General features: G+C 45.6%; 1 protein-coding gene and 1 non-coding gene across 6 annotated transcripts; both read right to left on the bottom strand.

The window, feature by feature from the left end:
• Nucleotides 1-2744: 2744 nt before the first annotated feature.
• On the bottom strand, nucleotides 2745-2881 carry LOC114817341. The gene has a single exon (XR_003765199.1). It is a non-coding gene; the product is annotated as a small nucleolar RNA SNORA7 (small nucleolar RNA).
• Nucleotides 2882-14530: 11649 nt separating this feature from the next.
• P2RY1 (purinergic receptor P2Y1) lies at nucleotides 14531-24082 on the bottom strand. 5 transcript variants are annotated; one of them, XR_003760964.1, is made up of 4 exons: nucleotides 23993-24082; nucleotides 21086-22206; nucleotides 17483-17897; nucleotides 14531-15438 (listed from the first exon to the last, which is right to left on the bottom strand). XR_003760964.1 is itself a non-coding variant. In XM_029069348.1 (3 exons), exons 2-3 carry the CDS (start codon nucleotides 22083-22085, stop codon nucleotides 17779-17781), a joined length of 1119 nt encoding a protein of 372 aa, XP_028925181.1. In that variant the 5' UTR covers nucleotides 22086-22206; nucleotides 23993-24082; the 3' UTR covers nucleotides 14531-17778. The 5 variants fall into 5 exon arrangements, 2 of the variants coding, with proteins under 2 accessions (XP_028925181.1, XP_028925193.1); XM_029069348.1 differs by having other exon boundaries at nucleotides 14531-17897; XR_003760966.1 differs by lacking the exon at nucleotides 14531-15438 and having other exon boundaries at nucleotides 17809-17897; nucleotides 20950-22206.
• Nucleotides 24083-27114: the final 3032 nt, after the last annotated feature.

Below are 27114 nucleotides of genomic sequence, written 5' to 3'. Positions count from 1 at the left end.
GTCTGGAAAAGACACCCACTCTCCGTAACTGAGAATTGAATTACAACAAGTACTGCTCAGAACAGTGTTTTGAAACATGGCAGTTGTTTAACACATTCAATAATAATAATAATGAGTGACAGTAGCTAATGATAATAATAGTATTAATTAGCTTTTTTATAGTGAAGAGAGCAAGATGGAAAGTGCATATGTAGCCCAAAAGAACCACTCACTGCTAGATAGCCCAACATCCCTTTTTATGGTATTTGTTAAGCACTTACTTTGTGCCAGGCACTGTACTAAGCACTGGTGTAGATGAAAGCTAGTCAGGTTGGACACAGTCTATGTCCCTTGTGAGACTTAGAACGTTAATCTCCATTTTACAGATGAGGTAACTGAGGCTCAGAGAAGTGAAGCGACTTGTCCAAGGTCCCCACAGCGGACAGGTGTCCTTCTGGCTCCTTTATAGTGGTAAGATTTTCTCCTAAATTAGTCCAGACAAGAAGGGTAGAATCTGACTGCTAATGCAAATACAAGTTTCCAACTCCCAATGAAAGTCCTAGAATTTCTTTTGCTTTTTTTTTCCAGTTGGCCCAGGCAGATAAGAAGTCAGATTGCAGAAGTGGTGCTTAATTGGTATGTACTGCAATTAGCAGTAAGTCTGTGGAAAAAGAGGAAGGAAGTGCTAAATCTCTTTGTGGGAGATTCAACCCCATTTCAACCTTAGCATGAAAGTAGGCCCAATCAGGTTTATTTCTTTGGAAATTGTGTCATATAATATTAGAGCAGAGAGCTGATATTAAATCTCAGAAAACACTACTGCTGGCTTCCAAACAATCAGAAGACACTCCTTCTCTCAATGGTATTCGTTAAGCACTTACCATGTGCCAGGCATTGGGGTACATGCAAGGTTATTAGGTTGAACACAGCCCCGACCCACAGAGGCTCACAATATTAATCCCCATTTCCCCATTTTGCATAGGTACCTGAGGCACAGAGATTTTAAGTGACTTGCCCAAAGCAGACAAGTGATGGAGCTAAGACCAAAACCCAGGTCTTTCTGACACCCAGACTGGTGCTGTAACCACTAAACACACTACTTCTCCCTTTTTAACCATAAATAACTTCAGGATAAGGCCCTTATTCAATATTTCTTTTGATTCCCTCCTCCATGTAGGGGCACTGAACGGTGCCTTAATGTACTCTATCTGCTTGGCACTCCCATAGTTTTTCTGCCTTAAGAGTTTGCAAGACTTCCACTCAATTTCCCTTTGTCAGAATGATTAGTAAGCGGAGGCAGTGGAGAGTGTGGTTTACTGAAGTTTCTGCCATCCTTTAGACATGGATTAGAGGAAAGTGCAAGGTCCTGGGAGTCAGAGGACCTGGTTTCTAATCCTAGCTCTGCCAAATGTCTGCTGTGTGGCCTTGGTCAAGTCACTTCACTTCTCTGGGCCTCAGTTCCCTCATCTATAAAATGGGGATTCAATCCCTGTTCTCCCTGCTATTTTGACTGTTAACCACATGTGGGACAGAAATTGTGCCCACTGTGATGAACTTGTATCTAACACAGCACTTTAAACAGTGCTTGACTCATAATAAGTTCTTAACAAATACCATCATTAACTAATATCTCCACCGGAAAACTCAGAGACAGAGCTCAGAGAAAAGAAGGACTGATAAACTGCTAAATTTTGAAATTTTACCCACCAGTTACACCATGAATGCTTCAACATAAGCAACATTAATTTAGCTTGCCCTTACTTGACTGCCAATTTGATTTATGGACTTGGTTGATTTACAGCGATTAACTCCATGTATTTAAACTCTTCCAAAGCCCATAGTTATCAGAAAGCACTTGGAAAACATTAATTGCTATACAACTTTTAATTAGGGAGTTGACATTTGCTGCCAGTGAGAGTCACCTCTAATTTAAAGGAAAAATGTTTCATGCCCTGAAATTGAGAGATCAGCTGCCCAATCCATGGCCTAACAAATTTGGTCAGAATTTGGTCAGAAGTTGCAAATTCTAGCTGTCATTTACAGCTGTCAGCTAGGAAGAATCAGGAGAACTTATTAAATGCTCTTTGAGGGCAGGGAGTGTTTCTTTTACCTCTACTGAATGCTCTCAAGCACTTAGTACACTGCTCTGCCACAGAAGGTGGTCAATAAATGCTAATGATTAATTGACTCACCTATCAGGTGAGCCCTTAAGACTATGAAAGAGGTGGAATTTTGATGGGAAAATTGAAAGGAATAATTACTCAACGATTAACTGCAATGGCCAATATTCAGAGCAGCACTGATAGAGCTAAAGGGATAATTGTTCGCAATTTTATGTCAAACGTACACTGGGCATTATTCGATTTTCCCAAAATCTTTGGTTGACTAACGCATTCTTACAGTTGTATACTTGAAATAATTTAGGTCTGAAAAAGTGAAATTCCTAGATGAGCAAAATATTCCAACTTTATAAAATCTGCCATTATTAAATTTCTGGCATGTGATTTGAAGTGTCAGGCCCAAAGAAAATGTGATCAATAGTTCTTGTCTTATGCTATCAGGTCGTTTTTGACCCATAGTGATGCCATGAACACATCTCTCCCAGAGTGCCCACCTCCATCTGCAATATTTCTGGTAGTGTAGCCATAGACTTTTCCTGGTAAAATTACAGAAGTGGTTTACCACTGCCTTCTTCCGTGCATGAAACTTGAGTCTTCACCCTCCACATCTCCCATGCCGCTGCTGCTCAGCACAGTTGAGTTTTGACTTGTAGCAGATTGCCTTCCACTCACTAGCCGCTGCCCAAGCTAGGAATGGAATGGATAGGCCTCTGCCTGATCTCCCTCCTTCAATCGAGACTGGTACAGTACTGGGAACTCTCCAGGTGTGATCCTGAGAGGGGGATCAATAGTTACAGTTTAGAAATGTAATACGTATTATATGCATCATATGTTGAACAGCAATTTTGTTCTGCCACTTAGGTCTAGAAATTCTGTAGAAAATGAATATTACACAACCATTTTATATGCAATATTGTGAGCAGAGCCCAGTTGTGGTTTTGTGGACAGATTATACCTTCTGATGCTATTGCCTAAGGGTATTGTGCTTTGTCTTGTTGCCTTTGTAAAGATGCTAATGATATTAGGCTTTTGACTTACAGAAGCCCTTGATTTCATTCCTATTTGCAACACATAATGAAAGTGTAGGGGGCCCATGAGTCGCTTAAGTTCCTAATTTTAAAATGATACTTCACTGGGTGGAAAAAGTTATCATTAAAATATCAGCAGTGGTGCAACTGAGCTACTTTATGGAGAGTCTGGCAATGGACCCAAGGCCTCTGGAGCTCAAACAATTTACACATAGAGAGGATGAAAGGAGAAGACAGATTTCAAGAGGGAGATTTCTCACCCCTTGGTCTTGGGCATAATGATACTTTCCAAGTCCGATGTATTTCATCTAGCTCACAATTACACAGGCCAAAATTGGATCATGGAAGACAAGAGGAAAGAAACGAAGAAAAAAGCTACTGTGGGAGAAAGAGTTTGGAAGAAGTATTATTCCATATTTGGATGCTAATTCATTGCATTTCTCCTTCCTTTTGAGAGGATTCTATTTCAGAGAAAGGCTCTCTGCACATCCTAAATGTACTCACTGAGTACATCATTGATCCTTATCACTGATCCCTGTGGATCAGCTTGGGATGAGATAACTGATTGACTAGAAAGCTCTTTCCTCCATTTCATTAACAATGTAAAACCAGCTTTTATATTTTAAAGATCATTAAAATCAAGAGTCAGCTGACTGATGACTTTCTGGGTTTTTTTCAATAGCATCTGTTAAGCGTTTACTCTGTGTCAAGCACTGTTCTAAGTGTTGGGGCAGATACAATTAATCAGTCCTAAGTCCTCGTACCACATGCGGCTCATAGTCAAGTAGAAAGGAGAACAGGTATTGAATCCTTAATCCTTTAGACTGCAAGCCCATGGTGGGAAGGGAATGTGTCTGCTAATTATGTTGCATTATACTCTCCCAAGTGCTTAGTACAGTGCTCTGAATATATTAAGTGCTCAATAAACACCACTGATTGACTGATTGATTGAATCCCCATTTTACAGTTGAGGAAACTGAGATACAGAGAAGTTAAATGATATGCCCAAAGTCACAAGTAGGCAAATGGCTGACCAGGGATCAGAACCCAGGTCTTCTGGCTACCAGGCCCATGCTTTATCCTCTAGGCCAAAGACCTGGGCTTAATGTTTGGGTTAAAGTTTGGGACATGATTTTTGGGTTGACTGGTGACTAGTTTGGGTTTGGGGCATAGAGAGTTACAGGCTGGTGATGATGATTGGTTTTGTCGAAGATTATTCTGCCTGGTACAGTGAAGATCAGTCGACTTGTAGTGTTGGAATGTCTTTCAAAATCTTCTACTAGAGCTGCTAATGAAGCCAAATTGATGAATTTGAGTTTCATTTCATTTGATTCCCCTGCTAATTAGGCAGTTATGAGCAGTAAAATTACAAAACTCAGGCAGGAATGAGTGAAAGGAAGGATTCCAACTGACTGAGACCCTGAAGAACACTTAAGAACTGATCTCATTTTCTCCTATTCCACTTTTTTGTGTAATGACAGTGATTGGAGAGTGCCTCCAAAAGGCCTCAAAGTTTAAAAGCATGATATCCAAACTTATCTCTTACCATGATATTGGAGCCAAGCAAAAGGTTTGGAGAGTTTACATGCTGAATTCTCATTAGGCCAAGAGCTTCTCAACAATAATAATAGTTGCATTTTTAAAGTGTTTATTATTTGTCAAGCACTGTACTAAAGGCTGAGATAGATATAAGATAGTAAGTTCCACAAGGGGCTCACAATCTAAGTAGGAGAGAGAGCAGGTATAGAATCACCATTTTGCAGATGAGGAAATTTAGGCACAGAGAACCTAAGTGACTTGCGCTAGATCACATAACAGGAATGTGGCAAAGCAGAATTAGAACCCAGGTCATCTAACTCCCAGACCTGTAGTCTTTCCAGTAGGTTATGCTGCTTCCCATGCATTATCATTCTAATGTGCTAAATATTACACTACTAGCTTGAAAAAGATATTGCAGTTCTGAATATTTTGAATTTGAAATATATTCTATGAGGTAAATGTCTCAAGTACTGATTACATATACTTTGGGAATTACAGAACTGCTATATCTTTTTCCAGCTATTAGGGTAATATTTAGCACGTCGGAATGGTGATGCCAGTCAATCAACCCTCTAACTGTGGAAATCACTCAAGGTTCAATTCTCGGTCTCCTTCCATTCCCCATCTACACCCACGCCCTGAAAGCACTCACTTACTTCCAAGACTTTTCTAATTCCCAAATCTACCTCTCCAGCTCTAACCTCTCTCCTTCTCTGCAGTCTTGCATTTCGTCCCGCCCTCGGGACACCTCTACCCGGATGTGCTATTCACACCTCAAACTAAACATGTCCATAACAGAATTCTTCAGTTCCCATCCAAACTCGGTCCACCCACTGACTTTCCTATCACCGTAGAAAACATTGCTATCTTTGATTCATCTCTCATTCATCCCACATATTCAATCTGTCCCCAAATACTGTAGGTTCAACATTCATAACATCATTAAAATCCACCCTTTCCTCTCCATCCAAACTGCTACTGTGCTGATCCAAGCACTTATCTTATCCTGCCTTGACTATTAAATCAGCTTCATTCATTAATCCAATTCAGTCATATTTATTAATAGCAATAATAATAATAATGTTACTTAAGTACCTACTATGTGCGAAGCACTGTTCTAAGCACTAGGGTAGATACAAGTTAATCAGGTTGGATACAGTCGCTGTCGCACACGGGGATCACATTTTTAATTCCCATTGTACAGGTAAGGTAACTGAGGCCCAGATAAGTGAAGTGACTTGCTCTAGGTCACAAGCAGACAAGTGGCAGAGCTGGGATTAGAACCCAGGTCTTTCTGACTCCCAGGCCTGGGTTCTATCCACTAAGCCACATGTTTTGATTACTGTACTAAGAACTTCAGAGAGTATAATACAACAATAAACAGACATATTCCCTACCCACAACAAACTTGCTTCCCACTCTGTCTCCTGACTCTCCCCTCTCCAGTCCATACTTCATTCTGCTGCCTGGATCACTTTTCTAAAAATCTGTTGCCTCCATGTCTCCTCACTCTCCAAAAACCCCTAGTGGTTGCCCATCTATCTTGGTATTTAATAGAAACTGCTTACCACTGGTTTTAAAGGGTTCATGGCAGGTTAACACATTTTGTTCTGCAAAACATCAACCAGATAAGATCCTTCCAGTGGATATGACAGATGGGCATTTTGTAAATAGTTCCTGATTGATCCAATTTATAGTTTGAATTGCAAGGTCGCCCAGTCTTCCAAGCAGGAGGCTGCACCGGGGAATCAATTAGTCAGTGGGATTTATTGAGCACTTACAGAGAGCAGAGCACTGCACTCAACTCTTGGGAGAGTGTATTACAATAGAGTTGGTAGTTTCATTCCCAGCTCACCAGGAGGATCGGAGAGAGGTGGAACTTCTGTGGAGTTCCATAAGAGGAAGGAACCGAGGCCAAACGTGCTCTCTCAAACTGCTCACAGGGAAAGAGAGTGTATCTGTGTGTGAACGAGGCGCTGACCCCAGTGATGACAATGATGATAGTGGTATTTGTTAAGCTCTTACTATGTGCTAGCCCCTGTACTAAGCTCTGGGGTGGATACAAGCAAATCGAGTTGGCTACAGTCCCTATGCCACGTGGGGCTCACAGTCTCAATCCCCATTTTCCAGAGGAGGGAAGTGAGGCCTAGGGAAGTGAAGCGACTTGCTCAAGGTCACACAGTATTCATGTGGTGGATCTGGGTTTAGAACCCATGACCTTTTGACTCCTAGGCCCATGCTTTATCCACTACACCATGCTGCTTTGGTCGCACAGGGAGACACCCAAGATGGGCAGTCACAAGCACCCTCTCCCTTCTGTGCCTCCCTGACTTGCTCCCTTTACTCAGCCCCCCTCCCAACCCCCCAGCACTTATATACTTATCTGTAATTTATTTCTTTATATTAATGCCTCCCTCCCTCTCTAAACTGTAAGCTCACTGTGGACAGGGAATATGTCTCTTCTATTATCTTGTATTCTTCCAAGTGCTTAGTATGGTGCTCTGCACAGAGTAAGTGTTCAATAAATATGATTGACTGAGTGAGAGCTGGGGCTCTCCCAGCTGGTTGTGGAGAGTTGCTTCTGCTGCAGTGGCTGCTAACACTGCCACGTCCATGTCTCTTGTGTGGGGAATCCTCCGACCTGGAACGCCCTCCCTCCTCATTTCTGGAATACAATGACTCTCCCCTTTTCTAAGCCTTATTGAAGGCACATCTCCTCCAAGAGGCTTTTCCTGATTAAGCCCTCCTTTCCTCTTCTCCCACTCCCTTCTGCTTTGTCCAGACTTGCTCCCTTTATTCACCCCTCTTCCCCCATCCCTTAATTTAATTTACTGCACTGCAGTAACCATGCTCACATGGTTTCCCATCACTGGGCAGGGAAGTCACTCTGCAGGGGTGGGGTGGGGTGGGGGGATGAGTTCCATCTCCCCTCTTGTCAGCCCAGGCTCTAAAGCCATGGTTGGAGAGGGAAAGCTCTTCTCCCACCCCTACCTCAAAGCAGGAAAGCAGCACAAACCAAAGTGGCTCTGTCCTAGCTCCTGGGGGAGGTTCATCTTGCCTCCCTCAAGTCCATCTCCTAGAGGGAAGAACAAAGGAGATGAAACAAGAAGTCTTGTGTTTGTTTTCTTTTTATGAAAAAAAAAATCAAGAAATAAGTCCCCTGGGGTCAGCAGTAGCCAGAGGCACGGGGGTCTGCTGTGTGACTTTGGGCAAGTCACTTCACTACTCCATGCCTCAGTTACCTCATCGGTAAATGGGGGATTAAGACTGTGAACCCCATGTGGAACAGGGGTGGTGTCCAATCCAAATTGCTTGTATCCACCCCAGCGCTTAGTACAGTTCCTGGCACATAGTAAGCACTTGACAAATGCCACAATTATTAATTATTATTATTATTATTATGGCCTCCAAACTAGGAAGCAGTGGGACCACTGCCCAGCCCAAGAGGGCCTCATGCCAAGGGTTGGCACCAGAACAACATCAGGTTGGGTCATATGACTGACAGGGGACGGCAGTGCCATGTTGGATCCTACTTCAACCCTTTGGCATCTGGATTGCTAGAATTGATAGGATGTCCAAACAAATCCGTGAGCCGACAAAATATCTCTTTTACAAATTACACCTCCTCCTGGACCCCTTTAAAACATTCAGTGAGCCCACCCCCTCCTATCTTACCTCACTGATTCCCTACGACATCCCAATCTGCACACTTTGCTCCTCTATCAATCAATCAATCAATCAATCAATCAATCAATCATATCTATTAAGTGCTTACTGCATGCAGAGCACTGTACTAAGTGTTTGGGAGAGTACAACGTAAGCCAACCTAATCCCCAAATGAAAACCTACTCACTGTACCTTGATCTCAACCATCTTGATGCTAACCCTTAGCCCACACAGTTCCTCCTGGAGCTAGACTGTAAGCTCATGATGAACAGGGAACATGTCTACCCACTCTGTTTTATTGTATTTTCCCAAGCTCTTGGTACAGTGCTCTGCACACAGTAAGTGTTGAATAAATATGACAGTGAATTGAATGAATGAACGAGTTGGAAACAATGCCTGTGCCAACAGGGGCCAGGGAAGAGACCACACTACCTCTAGCGAAGCAGCGTGGCCTAGTGGAGAGGGCACGTGCTTGGGAGTCAGAAAGACCAGGGTTCAATTCCAGGTCCACCACTTGTCTGCCGCGTGACCCGAGGCAAGTCATTTCACTTCTCTGTGCCTTAGTTACCTCATTTATAAAATGGGGATTAAGACTCATGTACAACCTAAATAACATATCTACCCAGATCTGGAACATATTAAGTGCTTAATAAATACCAAAAAAACCCAACCCCAAACCGAACAACAAACGAACCCAAAACTACCTCTGGAGGAAGGTGGGAGTCAGAGTGTCCTAATTCGAGGAACTTGATTGGGTGGTCCTATCTCAGAGAAGTCAAATGTTGGAATGTGACCGTGGTGTAGAGGGAGAAAATGGCACTCCTGCTACCTGGTGATGGTGCCATTGAAGAAGGCAAGGATCAGAAGGCCACCTTCTTCAAGAGTGTGACTAGGAAGAAAGCACTGTGAGATGTAGTGTGGCCTAGTGGGAAGAGCACAGACCTAGGAGTCAGAGGACCTGGGCTCTCATCCCAGCTCAACCACTTGTCCGTTGTGTGACCTTGAGCAAGTCATTTAACTGTGTCTTAGTTTCCTCATATGAAATAGGGATATTAAGTACCTGTCCTCCCTCCTTATTAGACTTTGAGACTCAAGTGAGTCTGACTTGATTATTCTGTTTCTACCCCAGTGCTTAGTACAATGCTTGGCACGCAGTAAGTGCTTAATAAATGCCATTATTATTAAATAAAATGAATAAATAGTGGTTTTGTTAAGCGCTTACTATGTGCAAAGCACTGTTCTAAGCGCTGGGGGATTCAAGGTGATGAGGTTGTCTCACAGGGGCTCACAGTTTTAATCCCCATTTTACAGATGAGGGAACTGAGGCACAGAGAAGTGAATTGACTTGCCCAAAGTCACACAGCTGGCAAGCGGCGGAGCCGGGATTAGAACCCATGACCTCTGACTCCCCGGGCTGGGCTCTTTCAACTGAGCCACGCTGCTTCCCCCTCTACTTTTCCAGGGGCCTGGATCTGCACCCTCAATAATTTACTACTACTTACTACTACTAGTTCAACTACCATATTATTACTACTAAAAATAATAATAGTATTTCTTAAGTGCTATATGCCATTCACTGTACTAAGTGCTGGGGTAGAAACAAGATAATCAGGTCCGTCATCGGGCTCACAGCCTAAGGATGGAGAACAGGTCTTGAATCCCTGTTTTATAGATGAAAAAACTGGGGCAGAGAGAAGTTAAATGACTTGTTCAAGGTCACAAAGCAGATAAATGGTGAAGTGGGGATTAGAACCCAGGTCCACTGACTTCGGGCCTGTGCTCTTTCGACTAGGCCACACTGCTCTCCCCTCCTTGAGCCACTAAAAAGGAAAGATCAGCATACTCTAGATTGCTGATAAATATTTGGCCTATGCATTCTGCCTTTTGAAGTGCTATATTCTTTTGAAAAAGGTACAAAGGTGAGTGAGATGGATTGCAACTACTGGCTTTTAGTGCTTCAGCTTCCCTAAAGCATGGCATTTTAAGACTGCCAAAATTCCCTAGGATAAACTTTTCTATAAACTCACTAAACTCCTTTCATTGATCAAGGATTTAAAAACTGTGAAATTGCTGCAAGTGACAATTACAACCCGTGTTAGAGTTAATGTGATGCTGGTTCCACCCTGTACTACCACATTTAAAGAATCTTTGTCAAAAATTCCCCAAATGACAGCTGAAAAGAGTAAATTGATTCTGGATATTCTTGCGGGACAAAGCAAAGAACGTTTAAAGTAATATGCCAAAGCACAATAGCAGCCATACGGCGCCGAATGGATTGTGGGAAATCTGCATTGTTCAATCATACAATTAAGTAGCTCCATAGTACTATTACAAAATTATAATGAATTAGACCTGTAATTTTTCCCCCCCAAGCTTGGCATTATGAGAAAGAGGGCAGTTTTGATGTGTCTTGCTTTCTGTGATATAAGCAATTGCATTCTTTTTATTAGTATTTTTACCTTAAACCCATGGCAGTCAAATTAGGATGTTTTGATTATTTTTTATATTAAAGTTATGGCTAGCAAAGCAGGTGATTATTCTCAATCCATGTTTATAATTTAACATGATGATGAGTTAGAGAAAACCTACTGAAGCAATTTCATTTAATTTTGAACAGCTCAAAGATGGATTTTTTTTTGTAAAGATTGTAGGAGGCCTAATAAAGTGTGAAAGTGATAATGGCCTTATTATAGAAGAAACAAATGTGGGTAGAATATCAAAGAAGACTATCATAAAGGCTAGAAAATTAGTTCATGAGAGAAAAAATGAACATCCTTGATAATGTCAAAATTGAATGTGCCACATGCAGATAATGCCAGTCCTTCCTAGAAACCTAAAAAAGCTCCAACGAACTGCTCACATTAAATGAACTCCTCACTTTACACTCGTAGGCCTCCATCAACTGGCTCCACAATCAATTATTTTGGTACTTTTTACTTACCTATTATGTTCCTTGCTCTGTACTGAGTAGATATAAGAAAATCAGGTTGGACACAGTTCCAGTTCCACTAGGGGCTCTCAATCTAAGGAGAGAGGGAGTAGGATTTAATCCCCATTCTGTGTGCTTCAGTTTCCTCATCTATAGAATGGGGATTAAATCCTACATTCTATAGATGAGGAAACTGAAGCACAAAGAAGTGAAATGAATTGCCCAAGGTCACACAGCACTATTTACTGAGATCTTACTGTGTGCCAAGCCTTACACTACGTGCTTGGGAGAGAAAAATGCAGTAGATTTGGTAAACACGATGCCTCCTGACAAGTAGTTTATGGTCTAAAGAGAGAGAGAGAGAGAGAGACTACCCTATTCATTCAATCATCTTTATTGAGCACTTACTATGTGCAGAGCACTATACTAAATGCTTGGACCTAACTTTCTTCTTCTCCCAGCACTTACTATGTTCAGAGCACTATACTAAGCGCTTGGACCTAATTTTCTTCTTCTCCCATTCCTACCCTGCTCACCCACCCCTCTGTAACCAAATCCACCCAGTTGAGTTCCTTGCACACACTCTCCCCCTGGAATACTCTACCAGTTTATTTTGCCCAACAACAATAACGATTATCTTTCTACAAAAGTGCTCTGGGCATATCACCTCCCTCCTCAAAAACCTCCAGTGGTTGCCTATCAACCTTCGCATGCAACAATAACTCCTCACTTTTGGCTTCAAAGCTCTCCATCCCTTGACCCCCTCCTACCTCACCTCCCTTCTCTCATTCTACAGCTCACCCCGTACGCTCTGCTCCTCTGCCACTCACCTCCTCACAGTACCTTGTTCTCGCCTGTCCCACCGTCGACCTCTGGCCCATGTCCTACCACTGACCTGGAATGCCCTCCCTCTTCACATCTGCCAAACTAACTCTCTTCCCCTCTTCAAAGCCCTATTGAGAACTCACCTCCTCCAGGAGGCCTTCTCACACTGAGCCTTCCCTTTTCCTCTGCCCCTCCTCCCCTCCCCATTGCCCCTCCTCCCTCCCTCTGCTCTATCCCTTTCCCCTTCCCACAGCACTTGTGCATATTTGTATATTTTATTACTCTATTTTATTAACGATGTGTACATATATATGATTCTATTTATCCTGATGGTATTGATGCCTGACTACTTATTTTGTTTTGTTGTCTGCCTCCGCCTTTTAGACTGTGAGACCGTTGTTAGGCAGGGATTGTCTCTATCTGTTGCCGAATTGTACATTCCAAGCTCTTAGTACAGTGCTCTGCACACAGTAAGCGCTCAATAAATGCGATTGAATGAATGAATAACAGTGGTTTGTTAAGTGCTTACAATGTGCCAAGCACTGTATTAAGTGCTGGGGTACAGTGGAAGTAGATTGGATACAGTCCCTAGCCCACATGGGACTCACAATCTAAGGGGGAGGGAGAATGGGTATTTTATCCCCATTGTAGATAGATGAGGGAAAGACTGAGGTTCAGAGAAGTGAAGTAACTAGCCCAGGGTCACACAGCAGATATGAGGCAGAGCCAGAGCCTAGGAACTTTGACTCCTGGGCCCACGGGAGTCAACTAGGCTCTGCTCTTTCAACTAAGCTCTGCTCTTTCTTCTCCGTCCTCCTCAGCTCCTCATCTATCATAACAAATTTTCCTGCTATCTTATGCTCGGCAATTCAATTGCTTTTTTTTTTTTATACCGAGTACATAAACTGAACTGTGAGTTTCAGATTAATTAAGGAAAAATTTTCCTTCAACAACTACATCTCCCAGGAGATGAGGAAGGTTCAAATGTTTGAAACATTCAATCAAGGGAAGGAAGAGAGTTTATTTTTCCTCTAGAGTGAATCTCTTGGGCGATTAGTGAAAGAAAAAGTGGTGTTAACTGGCTTCAAAAGTATTATCCTCCTCAGCCAGAGATAGTTTCTTGTATCATGGATGTGTATGCCTATGCACGCATGTCAATCTACGGAAAGAGGGAGAGTGATACAAGGGATGACACTCTGTTATGCTTGGGAATGTGGCAGAGATAATGGGTCACATAGAAAAGTCAATATGGATTGATTTGAGCTCTTATCCCTTGCAAATCCTTATGACCAACGTTTTGCTCAACTTTTACATAGCCCACCATCTCTAATCTTGAAGCAAAACCAGCAGGTATTTTGCCTTCTTCAAAGTTGGAAAAAGAGGCCTTTCCCCTCACTTTAGGGGCTGCTGCCCTATACAGCATCAGATAAAAGGGAAGGATAGCTTTTCTAGGGCTGGAGAGGGTTCGTTAGGCAAAGAGGTGGACAGGATTATCACTAAGGTATCAATTTTTAAATATGGGATGGGAAAGGGTAAGAGCTTTTATGCCTCGATCTCATCTATCTTGCCACCGACCCCTTTCCCACATCCTCTCCCTCGCCTGAAACTCCCTCCCCGGCCATATATACCAGACCACCACTCTTCTCCACCTTCCAAACATTACTAAGGTCATATCTTCTCTACAAGGAGTTCCCCAATTAAGCCCTCTTATCCCCAGCTCCCTCTTCCCTTCTGCATTGCCTGTGCACTTAGACCTGTGACCTTTGGGCATTTGATAGTCACCTTTTCCTTGGCCCCACAGATATTTACCTATCTTTAAATTATATATCATAAATTATTTATTATTATTAGTGTTTGTCTTCCCCTCTAGACCAAAAGTTCACTGTGGGCAGGGATTGTGACTTCCAACTCTGTTGTACTGTACTCTCCCAAGGGCTTAGTACAGTGCTCTGCACATAGTAAGGGCTCAGTAAACACCAATGACTGTCAGTGATTCAGCAGAGGCATAGTGAGATAAGTAGTTGTGAAAGATAATATTCAATCTTTTGCTCATAAAAAATAGGTCAGAGACCCTGTCGATTATTATTCGATCCTGAATGAAATATCATCATCTAATCAATAGCAGTGCATCAAGATCCTATCTACTTTTGTTTTTGCAGATCATTCTTAAAAATGGCCTTTTGGAATGCCCCACCCTGAAACAACCATTGCAGGACAGTCCATTAAATGAAGCGAGCATGATGTGTACCAAAATATTACAGAAATATAGAAGCCAAAGCCACCAAACAGTGCTTCATGATTTTATTAGGTCCTTTTTCTGCCCCAGTTTGCTACAGCAGGCCAGTAACTGTCATGGTTGAACCCAACTTCTGTTGCTATCGGACAGTAAGTAGGTACAGTTATTTTATCACCCCGTCCACAAAAACTGCACACAAACCACATAATGCCGTATGGAAAGTGGACAACCCTTTTATTCATGAACGTTGTGTACAAAGAGTGTTCTTTTTTAAAGCTACAACTGATTTAGATGAACTACAAAACCTGAGAAGGCTCAAAATGTCAAGTAACACTGTTTCCATAAGCAAAATTGAATAGAACTATTAATTACAAATAAATCTAATTTAATCAACTATATTAAATCACAGGTAATAGAAAAATAAACATTTTCACAAAAGCACTGACATTCACTGTAATCCATACTCACAAAACACTGAACATATATCTTGTACATTTTATCCCTTCATATTAGTTTGAAATGATGTACATAATACCTTTTTTTCTGCTTCATAATGGAACAGATTGTGACTCAGCTGAGGAGCCTCCCTCCCCCTCCCCCCCCAAAAAAAATCAGTAGAAGTTAAAATGGAGATTGAACATGAACAGGTAGAAGTGACAGAGCAAAGATTACACTTCTTCTTGTACATAAAGAGCTGCTGTTGTAGAAATAGAAATTCCATTTCTTCAGGGAGAATCAACCCTTGAAAGCCAAGAAGTTGCTTCTAGAATGAAAGGATTGGGCAGCAGTGGGTGATCTCTGCAATGGACAGTCCCAGAAACCTCTTTTCCAGCCCTCCAAATCGCTCCTTTATATTTTGTAGCACTAAGTCTGTTCTGACTACCAAAGGCTAAACCAGGGCACACTACATGTTTGGAAAATCAGATGGTTGCTTGGCATTCTCAAATGGTGGCAGGGACTAAATCTTGTCCCAGATTTTTGACCCTTTTGCAACTGAATGTAGACTCACCTGTCATACTGGGCACAGCTGGAGAATCTCATGCAAAATTAGGACCATAAAGTTCCAGTCTTAATGTTGTATATATTTACTGTACAATCCTTGGGGTCGAATTCTGCCTTCAGATATAAACAAGGAGCTCCCATTAATTTTGTTTTATTTCTTAAAAAGAAAGCATGCAAACACATCCCAGAGACAACATATCATCACAAAATACATTTTTATAGATGACTTTAAACTCTCTTCTGAGAGCGTTCAAATAATCAAAATGTCAGAATAGTGGTATTTGAAAAGCAAAGATACTGATTAACTGTTTCTTATTTTCCCTCTACATCCCACATAATATACAAATATGTCTTGTTGGAATGCATATTTGCATAAATATAATTTACCTCTGGGTACTAGGTCAAAAATTATCTTCTGAGGGATGTTTTTCAATCATGCTTGTACAGCTAATGCACCACACTCGCATCATCAATAAATAATCACGTTGGACTTTTTAAATTGACCAGTAAATGGTAAAGCTTCGAGAAAGCCTGACCGGCTGGGATTTGTTAACCTTTCCTTTTCAATGCTGTCAGTTCAATTCTAGACAGCTTTTGCATCCAGTGGCAATTTTAGTTTCAGCTTCCGAGCACATATCTTCATCACAACTGATATCCTTATCGGATCCTTAGCAGATGAGGGAAACAATCTTGGAACGTAATAGAATTGCCCACTGCATGTTTTTCTACCATTTCATATTTTCAAAAGCAGCTGGCAATCGTTAATCAGCTCAGCCGGGCCCCCTAAGAATGCCGTCATATAGGTTGGTGATGCTCAAATCGGTTTGCAAATGGCTTGTCCAATCAAGGGAATTATGTAGCAGAACCCTGAAGAACACAAAACCTCGGCCTCCCATTGTGGCCCTGATTCTGGGCTGCTTTTTCTCTTAGGAGTTCTTCAGTCGGCCAAGGCAAGGTGTGTGACAAACCTTAATGCACCAGCCCAGGGAATGTGTTTTTCTTTTCTGTTGTACTTTTCCAAGTGCTTAGTACAGTGCTTGTATTGGGTGGCCATTCAATACACCCCATTACTATTACCTGGGGTGGTTTTTATTTAAAAGAAATCTAAATTATCATTTGTCAGGAATTCTCATCACTCTTTGATACTTATTCTTTCCATTTAACGAAAGGAAAGGCATCCCCAAAACAAAAGGTCTCGTTTTAATTAAATTGTAAGCCATTAAAGCTGACTAGTGTATGAACTCAGGACCCATTGAAAGAGGTTTTTTTTTTCTTTGCCAGTGTTGAAAATATCGCTTTATTGCCCAATTTCTACCTAGTCCAGTAGCCTGAGATTTTTCCTTAACTGCCTATGAAAAATATTCCCAGAGAGGTACTGTCACAACTCAGCAATCCTGCTACCACATTGTCGTTATTATTTGCTCAATAGATTTCAAGTCAATAGTGAGCCTAGACTGAGAAACCCATTTCTCAAGACTCCTGGAATATGTTGCATCTCTTTTCTTGACATATCTCAAGAATCCTTGCCCTTCTCTAAATCTATTCAATTCTAGCCAACATTTATCTTCTCACGACTTTGCACTTTTGGAGAGTGGTGAGGGTTTAACTTTGTGAACTCAAAATTGCGACGACATTAGGGCTGATTAGGATAGTGAGCTGTATATACCCTCATTTCCACAAACTCCTGCTATCAAGGATATTTTCCCTAGAGACACAAATTCACGGAAACAGTTAATGGTCTTCTAATATTTATCCCCGAGCCCCATGAGATAGAGAAGTTTTATTTAACCTTTGCTAATCTAGTGGGAAACCTCCCGGAAGGCCCCTGCCTCTAGTCTGATCCATGACCTTTTGTCACGTCTTTCTAAAACTTTTCTAAAAAGATAAACATGAATATTTATTTGGTCTCAAATATTACAGCATAGAATAAGAAGTTACCGTATCAGGATTTATTTGAGCTTTAGATAGTCTTTAAATATATTTTTAAAACATTTTTTTAAAAAAACACCATTTGGAACAGTCTGATTTTTATCTACTCCGAATCCTGCCGATCGCCTGAATGGGAAAACTTTTTCAAACATGCTACCCGGCCAAGAGATCACAGATGAAGCCTCCTCCTCGCCACACAGAATTTCAGATCCTCGAGATCTAGACTTACTCGAGTCGCTTCAGATGCCCCAGATCCTCTTTCCAGATCCTGAAGACCAGCCCTGCTGCAGCCAGCAGACAGCTGCTCCAACCAAATCCCTTCACGGGCTCCACGCTGGGCTGGCCTATTTAGCAAAGTCTCTCCCAGGGCACGGGTAGCCCGAGAGGGCATCAGGAGTCACCCTTGTTACTCTTTGGCCTGGCGTCACTATTTCTTGCTTCCTGTCTTTCTCTTATCTCTAGAGAAAGTTGCCCAGCAGCAAAGCGGAGACTGAGATTGATCCCTACTCCCTCTCTAGCTCCTGACTAGAATGACGGTCCTCCAACAGGAGATGGCTGGGATGGCCCAGAGCAGCGCATACTCGGAGCGGGATTGTGCTGGAGGAGGACACAGCCAGCTGCAGCAGGGCTGGACATCCTGGGACCTAGAAAGAAGAAAACTCAAGTAAATGACTCTGGAAAATGTCCTAACTTGTCCCCTTAGCCAGGATGTTGATGAGGGGATGTTCGATTCTTAAAGATTCAGACATTGGAGCCAGCAACTTTTACTTTCTCTAGTTATTAGAGACCTCATCCTGTGAACTTACTGTTTATTTAGGGAGATAAATAAAACATATTTGTGGGAAAAAGCTTTTACCCCTTCCCATTAGGTCACATGGTAAATCCTTAAATGCCTGGTGACAGTAAGCTCCTCGTGGGCAGAGAAGGTGTCTGCCAACTGAATTATATTGTACTTCCCCAAGCACTTAGTTAAGTGCTCTGCACACAGTAAGCACTTTAGAAATTCCATGGATTGAATGAGTGATTTCTTGACAGAACACTGATTGGACACCTGCTCCCAAAAGGGTTTAAGCCTATATGGATCAGTTTTCCTCATTCGAGCTGAATGACTATATTCTCATAAAGTATTTGTCTCAGTGTCGGCTGTTCACGGAAAGGTCTAACCAATATTTACAAAATTGAAGTCTCACACCCAGCATCAATTCACTCTTCACCCTATAAATGCCTTAGACAGTAGCCTCAAAATGAAGTCTCGGGCATAATTACAGCTGGTTCTTTAGTCTGAATTTTCTACATTGGCTCCGAGTCCTCGTTTTAAGACCTCTATCATCAGCAACTCTAATTTGGGGGTTTTATTTAGGTATTCGTAGCATCACCTATCATACAAATTTTGTGGGTACATTCATCTTAATTTGGAATTTAGAGGCTATTAGGAAATGTGCTTAAGACAGAAGGAACATTTTCTAAAAACTCTGGATATATTTGACAGATTTTACATTAATGTCCAAAACAGAAAAAAAGCATACCACCGACAAGATTTTCATCAATCTCTTCTTCCAATTAAATAAATTAAAATAAATACATTTTGCAAATAGGTGAATGCATGACTTCTAAGCTGCTTTGCAATGTTGTCCAGAGCTATTTGGAGCTGTTTATTTTTAACTCATGAGCCTCAGGTTCAAAAAAGGAAATATCCTCCTTTCTCCTGTGGGGTGGCAAGATTGTTCTTCAAGTGAGGAGAACTTAGGTCAGCCTAAAACACTGCATGTCTTCACATTCTACAAAATGACAAATCAAATGATTTTTCTACCAGACTGCATCCTCTTGCCTGACACGTAATACCTTCCAACACATAGAGAAGCAGCGTGACCTAGTGGATAGAGCACAGCCCTGGAAGTCAGAAGGAGCTGGGCTCTAATCCTGGTTCTGCCACTTGTCTGCGACCTTGGGCAGGTCATTTCACTTCTCTGTGCCTCAGTTACCTCATCTGGAAAAGGGGGACTAAGACCGTAAGCCCTCTGTGGGACAGAGACTGTGGCCAACCCCATTCACTTGTGCTCACCCGACCGCTTAGTAGAGTGCTTGGCACATAGTAGAGCACTTAACAAATACCACAGTCATCATTATTTAAAAGAAATACACAAGGGACATTTTCACTCCAGCTTCCACTGGCTCTGAAACACATATTTCAGCCGTCATTCAATCATTCATTCAACCATATTTATTGAGTGCTTACTGTGTGCAGGGCACTGTACTAAACGCTTGGGAAGTACAAGCGCAGGATGATGTGACATTTCAGCACATGGCATTTATGTTGTCCAGAGTGACCCCCTTTCACATTTGGAGTGTACACATTTTGGAGGGTTGCCTTTGATCCTCTCCCAGTCTGACAATATTCCGATGCATTTTTTTTTTCCCCCACCTGCTATAGCATCTGCACTCTGCAGTCAGTTTGGACTAGAACAAACAAACAAAAATTGTTCTACTACAGATGTGGACTAGAATTTGTCCAGAAATAAACTCCTGAGACATTACATAATGAGCTGCGAGTGAAAAATACCTTTAAAAAATTATTTTAATTTTTGCAAGAAATAATCTGAAGGTACTTTTATTTGTTAACTTTGAAATTTTTTTTATGGCTAGGAAACTTAAAGACATCCACCATCAAACATTTAGCACCCTGAACATTAGCTGGGTGGTTTTCCAGAAATTATATCTACTCAAACTCTTCAACTCCCTATCAACGGGCTGCTAAGCTTTCAAACAAACATCGAGCTAGAAACTGCAGTGTGAGTGGCCAGAAAATTTCAACTTGCTTCAAGGTTGGGAATTAGCTGCTCCGCAGCAGAAAGTAGAGGGGGAGAACAACGATTCCTGATCCATTCTAAATATTTGGAAGAGCTGGAGCTCTGTGAACCTCTAAGACACATGAGAAAGAAAAACAGTCAAATGAAAGCACAACCTCAAGCTCAAAAGAGAAGTTCATTTTTCTTGGATAAGTGGCAATACTGCAGGAACGTGAGTTGAATAATAGTAATTCTAATAATTGTCGTATTTGTTAAGTGCTTACTTTGTTCCAGGCACTGTACTAAACACTGGGGTGTATACAAACCAATCAGGTGGGACACAGTCCCTGTCCCACATGGGGCTCACACTCCTAATCGCCATCTTACAGATGAGGTAACTGAGGCACAGAGAAGTGAAATGACTTGCCCAAGATCACACAGCAGACAAGTGGCAGAGCGTCAGAGTTGAAGCATACGGGCCCACGAACGTTCCCCTGCCACCCCATCCCGTGCCCACACCTCACCAGCCTAGGGTGGAGAATGGCTCTGGCTACAGGGAATGGTAAAGACAGAAGCGTCTGACTGCATTTCAGCTAGGAGAATATTATTTAATTACGTAAACCACCGCAGTCAGAATAAGAGGGATTTCTGTGAGTCTCTTAAAAGCAAGCCCAAACAATTTAAGTCGAGTTTGGTTTGTCTTCCTACCTTAGGACGTCGTGACTTAAACTTCCCCTCGGCTTACGTGATCTCGGGGCTCGCTGCAGAAACCCGAAGGGAAGGGCAAAAGAGCTCACTCTTTCCTTCCCACCTCCCTGCCTCTTCTTCACTTACTTCTTCACCTTCCTCCGTCCCTCCCCCGCCCCCCACGCCTTCCCCCGGATTCTTCTGGCTCTGATTAGCTCCATACCATGTTCAAAAATGAGGTGTTTTAGTAAAGACTCGGGCCCCTTTTGCAATTCACAAGCTTGTATCCCCATTCTGTTTGTACTCTGTCAAAATATTGAGGGTCATCTCTTCACTCTTGGATTGCAAATGTGCCTCACTTCTTCTCGAAGCTTTCCTGGTGGCCCTGGACAGCCGTCTCCGGAAGGTATCTCCAGCCAGGAAGTAGAGGATGGGGTCCACGCAGCTGTTGAGGCTGGCCAGGCCCCGCGTCACCTGGTAGGTGGCGTAAACCCTGTCGTTGAAGGCGCACATGTCCGGGGTCTGGAAATCCAGCCTGGCCCTCAGGTTCAAGGTTTTCATCACGTGGAAGGGGAGATAGGACACGGCAAAGACGGTCAGCACGATGATGACCAGGTAGATGGACTTCCGGCGCAGGGGGGAGTTGTCCAGGTCCTTGTACACCAGGGCCTTGACGATCAGCCCGTAGCAGCCCAGGATCAGCACGAAGGGGATGCAGAACATGGCCACGGTGGTGCACATGCTGTAGATGAAGTAGCTCCTCAGGTAGTCGTCGGAGGTGGTGTCGTAGCAGGTGACGGTCTTGTTCTTGCGGACGCCCGTGCCCGAGTAGAAGAGGATGGGCGAGATGCCGGCCACCACGACGCCCCAGACCAGGGCGCTGATGTAGACGGCGTGCTTCTTCTGCATCCGGCCTAGGGACTTGAGCGGGTGGACCACGCCGGTGTAGCGGTGCACGCTGATGCAGGTGAGGAACAGGATGCTGCCGTACAGGTTCACGTGGAAGATGAAGCGCTGCAGCTTACACATGGGGTCGCCGAAGATCCAGTCCGTCTTGTTGAAGTAGTAGAAGATGAGGGCCGGCAGGGTGAGCACGTACAAGAAGTCGGCCAGGGCCAGGTTGAACATGTACACGGAGATGCCGCTCCACGGCTTCATGTGGAAGACGAACATCCAGATGGCCACGCTGTTGCCCAGGAAGCCGGCCAGGAAGACCAGGATGTAGACGGCGGGCAGGTAGTAGAACTGGAAGCCGGTCTTGGTCAGGGAGCACTTGGCCGCCGCCGCCGCCGCCGTGGCGTTGCCCCAGCCGGGGACGGCCGTGCCGTTGAGTCCCGAAGGCCAGAGGATGCCGGCCATGGTGTCCCCGGTGACCGGGTCGGTCGGGCGGTCAGGGGGAGAGGAGGAGGAAGGTGAGGCGGCGGAGGCGAAGGCCTCGAAGGCCGTGGGGGCTGGAAGGTCCAGGGCCAGAAGCGAGCATCTGCAAGGGGGGAGACACGGAAAGAAAGCAGCGTGGCTCAGTGGAAAGAGCACGGGCTTTGGAGTCAGGGCTCATGAGTTCGAATCCCAGCTCTGCCACTTGTCGGCTGTGTGACTGTGGGCGAGTCACTTCACTTCTCTGGGCCTCAGTCCCCTCATCTGTAAAATGGGGATGAAGACTGTGAGCCCCACGTGGGACAACCTGATTCCCCTATGTCTACCCCAGCGCTTAGAACGGTGCTCGGCACATAGTAAGCGCTTAACAAATACCAACATTATTAGAAAGAGAGGGGCAGCGGGACCGGAGGAAGGAGGAGGGAAAGGGGAGGATGGAGGAGGAAGGACACCCAAGTCGGTGGGCCACAGGCTGGGACCCTCCCCTCCCTCGGACTCTCCCCCACCCTGGCATCCCGTGCCCAGGGCGCCGAGGCCGTGCCCACCGCGGGGACTGAGAACTTTTCCAAAACAAGAGAGTCCTTTTCTCCTTTCTTTGTGCATTTTCTTTTGGACTCACTTTTCTGGCTTCGTTTCCCCAGGCGAAGGGGCAGAGCGGTGCCCGGCCCTGGCTCTCCGCTGCCCTGCCCACCCCAGTCCCGGGCTCGGGGCCATCGTCCGCGGCCCGTCTCTGCCCGGTCCCGTCTGTGCCCTCGCCCGCCCCGTGCCTCCCGTGCCCATCCCACCCTCCTCTCCTCCCCGGCTCTGCCCCCATCACAGCCCACCGACCCTGGCCCGGCTCTGCCCTTCTCTCTGCTCACCTCTGGTGCCCTGATTCTGCCCGCCGCCCGTGCCCCCTCTCCGTGCCCCGGTTCCTCCCCCTTCTCCGCCCGTGCCCCCGCTCTGCCCTCCTCTCTGCCCACCGCCCTTGCCCTCTCTCCCTACCCCGGCTCTGCCCCCCTCACTACCCTCTCTCCGTGCCCCAGTCCTGCCCCTCTATGCCCTCGCCCCGTGCCCGACTGTACCCACCGCCCGTGCCCCGGCTCTGTCCTCCTCCATGTCCTCCCCCTGTGCCCGGACGAAGCCCACCGCCCGTGCCACTCTCCTGCCCCCCATGTCCTCGCCCCGTGCCCCGACTGTGCCTAAGGCCCGTGCCACTCTCCTGCCCTCCTCTTGCCCTCCCCCCGTGCCCCGACTGTGCCCACCGCCCGTGCCCCTGTCCTGCCCTCCTCTATGCCCTCCCCCCGTGGAACTGTCCTGCGCCCCCTATTTCCTCGCCCCGCGCCCCTGTCCTGCCTCCCTCCAGGCCATCCTCCCATGCCCCGACTGTGCACAAGACCCGTGCCCCTGTCCTGCCCCTCTCCCTGTCCTCGCCCCGTGCCCCGACTCTGTCCTCCTCTCTGCCCTCCCCCTGTACCCCGACTGTGCCCACCGCCCGTGCCCCTGTCCTGTCCTCCTCTCTGCCCTCCCCCTGTACCCCGACTGTGCCCACCGCCCGTGCCCCTGTCCTGTCCTCCTCTCTGCCCTCCCCCTGTGCCCCGACTGTGCCCACCGCCCGTGCCCCTGTCCTGTCCTCCTCTCTGCCCTCCCCCTGTGCCTCGACTCTGCTCACAGCCCTTGTCCCGCTCCTGCCCCCCTCCATACCCTCCCCCCGTGCCCCGACTCTGCCCAGGCCCGTGCCCCTGTCCTGCCCGCCCCCCCCCCGCCCTCCCCCTGTGCCTCGACTCTGCTCACAGCCCTTGTCCCGGTCCTGCCCCCTTGCATGCCCTCCCCCCGTGCCCCGACCGTGCCCCCGGCCCGTGCCCCCGTCCTGCCCCCGTCCCGGCCCTGCCCGCTCGGCCGGGGGTGCTCACCTTGGGTGTCCGAGCGGTTGGGGGCAGGGTGGGGGCTCCTGTGGGGTGCCCTGGGGAGCCCCGTGCCCCGGCGGTGCCCCGGCGGTGCCCCCCGCCCTGCCCGCCGCCGCCAGGACCGGCCCGGGCTCCTGCCCGAGTGTCGGGGGCGGAGGCGGGGGGCGGGCCGGGGGGCGGGCCGGGGGGCGGGCCGGGGGCTCACTGCCCCTCCTCCTGGCCACCGCCCCCTCCCTGCCGCCCCCACCCATCTCCCTCCCTCCCTCCCTCCCTCCCTCCCTCCCTCCACGCCCCCCGAGGACCAGGAGAAAGGGGGGAAGGAACTGCCCGCTCCCCTGCCCCTTCACTTCTCTGGGCCTCACTTCCCTCATCTGTCAAATGGGGATGAAGACTGGGAGCCTCACGTGGGACAACCTCATTCCCCTGGATCTCCCCCAGCGCTTAGAACGGTGCTCTGCACGTAGTAAGCGCTTAACAAATACCAGCATCATTATTATTATTATGAACAAATACCAGTATTATTATTATTATTAAAGGGGGCAACAGGGCTGGGTCGTCTTCCAGGCCGAGTTTGAGCTAGTCGAGCTCCCCATTCCCCCACCGGTGGGCACGGCTGGGGCACTGTATATATATATTACTTATTTCCCTATTTATTTTGTGAATAAGGTATACATCCCTTTGGTTCTATTTATCTCGACGATGTTGTCTTGTTTTTGCTTTGCTCTGCTTCGCTTTGCTGTCTCCCCCTTCTAGACTGTGAGCCCGTCATCGGGTAGGGATGGTCTCTGTCTGTTGCCCAGTTGTACATTCCAAGCGCTTAGTACAGTGCTCTGCACATAATAAGCACTCAGTAAATACTATTGAATTCATCTTGATGATGTTGTCTTGTTTTTGTTTTGCTTCGCCGTCTCCCCCGTTTAGACTGTGAGTCCGTCACTGGGCAGAGATTGTAATAATATTGGTATTTGTTAAGCGCTTACTATGTGCAGAGCACTGTTCTAAGCGCTGGGGGAGATACGGGGTCATCAGGTCGTCCCACGTGAGGCTCACAGTTAATCCCCATTTTACAGATGAGGTAACTAAGGCACAGAGAAGTGAAGTGACTTGCCCACAGTCACACAGCTGACAAGTGGCAGAGCCGGAATTCGAACCCATGACCTCTGACTCCAAAGCCCAGGCTCTTTCCACTGAGCCACGCTGATTGTCTCTATCTGTTGTCGAATTGTACCTTCCAAGCGCTTAGTACAGTGCTCTGCACATAGTAAGCGCTCAATAAATTCGAATGAATGAATGAATGCTGCCGCTGGCAGCCCCCCGTGCCAACCCTTCACCCGCGGGACTGGCAGAACACCCCTCCTCTCTCTTCCCTGCCTCCCCGCACCCACCCATCCGGGGTGGGCAGTCAGTCCTGAAGTAAGGGGGGATTTACCCACACTCAAAACACCCAAGGAGGGCAGCATGCAGGCACATCTGCCCCCCGAACCCACCCCAGATAATAATAATAATGAAAACAATAATAATAATGATGACATTTAAGCGCTTGCTATGTGCCGAGCACTGTTCTAAGCGCTGGGGGAGATACAAGGTAATGAGGCTGTCCCACGTGGGGCTCACAGTCTTCATCCCCAATTTACAGATGAGGTCACTGAGGCACAAAGAAGTTAAGTGACTTGCTCAAAGTCACACAGCTGACAAGTGGCAGAGCCGGGATAATGATAAGGATGGTATAGGTTAAGCCCTTACTATGCCAAGCACTCTTCTAAGTGCTGATAAATACAAGGTAAAAGTAATGAGGTTGTCCCCCGTGGGGCTCACAGTCTTAATCCCCCATTTTGCAGATGAGGTCACTGAGACCCAGAGAAGTGAAGTGACTCGCCCAAGGTCACACAGCAGACAAGTGGCAGAGGCGGGATTAGAACCCATGCCTTCTGACCCCCAATCCCGGGCTCTTTTCACTGAGCCAAGCTGCTTCTCTAAAATAATGATGACATTTGTGGATTTGGATGGTATTTGTTAAGGATGGTGTTTGTGCAAAACACTAAGCGCTGGGGAAGATACAAGGTGATCAGGTTGTCCCACACGGGGCTTGAAGACTTAATGCCCATTTCACAGATGAGGTAACTGAGGCACATAGAAGTAAAGCGACTTGCCCAAAGTCACACAGCTGACAAGTGGCGGAGTCGGAACTTGAACCCATGATCTTTGACTCTCCAGCCCGGGCCCTTTCCACTGAGCCATGCTGCTTCTCAGCCCTGCACCCACCTGCTCACCTAAGACCCCACCAACTTACTTCGGAGGGAAAGGAAAGAAGGGACAGAAGGGAAGGGAAATGGGCAGGTCCTTTCCCAAACCCTCTCATCCCTTGCAAGTTTCAAAGGCCAGTCTGAGCTACCTATGTCTTTTCGAGAAAAGTAACGAAGAAAATCGGACTGGACACGAGATGGAGGGTTTTTTTTCCCCTTAATTTTCTCCTACAACTCCGAGAGCATTGGCGAAAGCTTCCATCTGGTGGCTCTGGAGATAGTGAAAGTCTTTCAGCACAGCACTTGCCTTTTGCTCGTTCCTTTTGTTCTTTTGCATCTTTGAAGACTTTTCAATATAGAAGTGATCAATCGAACGTATTTATTGAGCGCTTACTGTGTGCAGAACACTGAACTAAGCATCTGGGAGCTACAGTATCCCAATATGACAGAGTTGGCACACATGTTCCGTGCCCATAGAGAGCTTTCAGATTAGAGGGTGAGTCATGTCTTTGCGATTTTGCATTCACTATCATCGGTCTTGAAAAGAATTACACCCCTCGGTGAGACTATAAAGTTCGGGGACAAAGATGTGTTCACTCTTTTATAACATCATTATTATTATTTCCCCAAATTGAAAATTCAATAATCATTCTTATTTTCTTATTTCAGCCCAAGATGAATTTTTTTTATTATTATTCTTCAGAGTTTATAATAGGACATCCTTGTCAGCTTGAATTTCAGTCATTTTGGGGGAAAAAAACGAAAACGATTTCTTGTTTTATATTTGACTGGTACTTTCCAAACTGAAAGTCCCTCAAGATTGCATAATTTAAATATATTCGGTAGGTTCATTGGGAAACCGACCAAATAATGAATCCCACTTAC

This window comes from Ornithorhynchus anatinus, chromosome 1 (genome assembly GCF_004115215.2).
Source record: "Ornithorhynchus anatinus isolate Pmale09 chromosome 1, mOrnAna1.pri.v4, whole genome shotgun sequence".
NCBI classification, from domain to species: domain Eukaryota; kingdom Metazoa; phylum Chordata; class Mammalia; order Monotremata; family Ornithorhynchidae; genus Ornithorhynchus; species Ornithorhynchus anatinus.
Note: the sequence above shows the minus strand (reverse complement) of the source record. Positions and strands in the feature narration are given on the sequence as shown.

What these genes read in the sequence shown, in the direction of transcription:
- P2RY1 (XM_029069348.1), bottom strand. Translation starts at nt 22,085, where the DNA reads ATGGCCGGCATCCTCTGGCCTTCGGGACTCAACGGCACGGCCGTCCCC. An exon ending in CAGGAAAGCTTCGAGAAGAA is followed by an intron (nt 17,898 to 21,085) that starts GTGAGGCACATT and finishes TCTTCTTTCTAG; the next exon opens with GTCCCAGGATGTCCAGCCCT.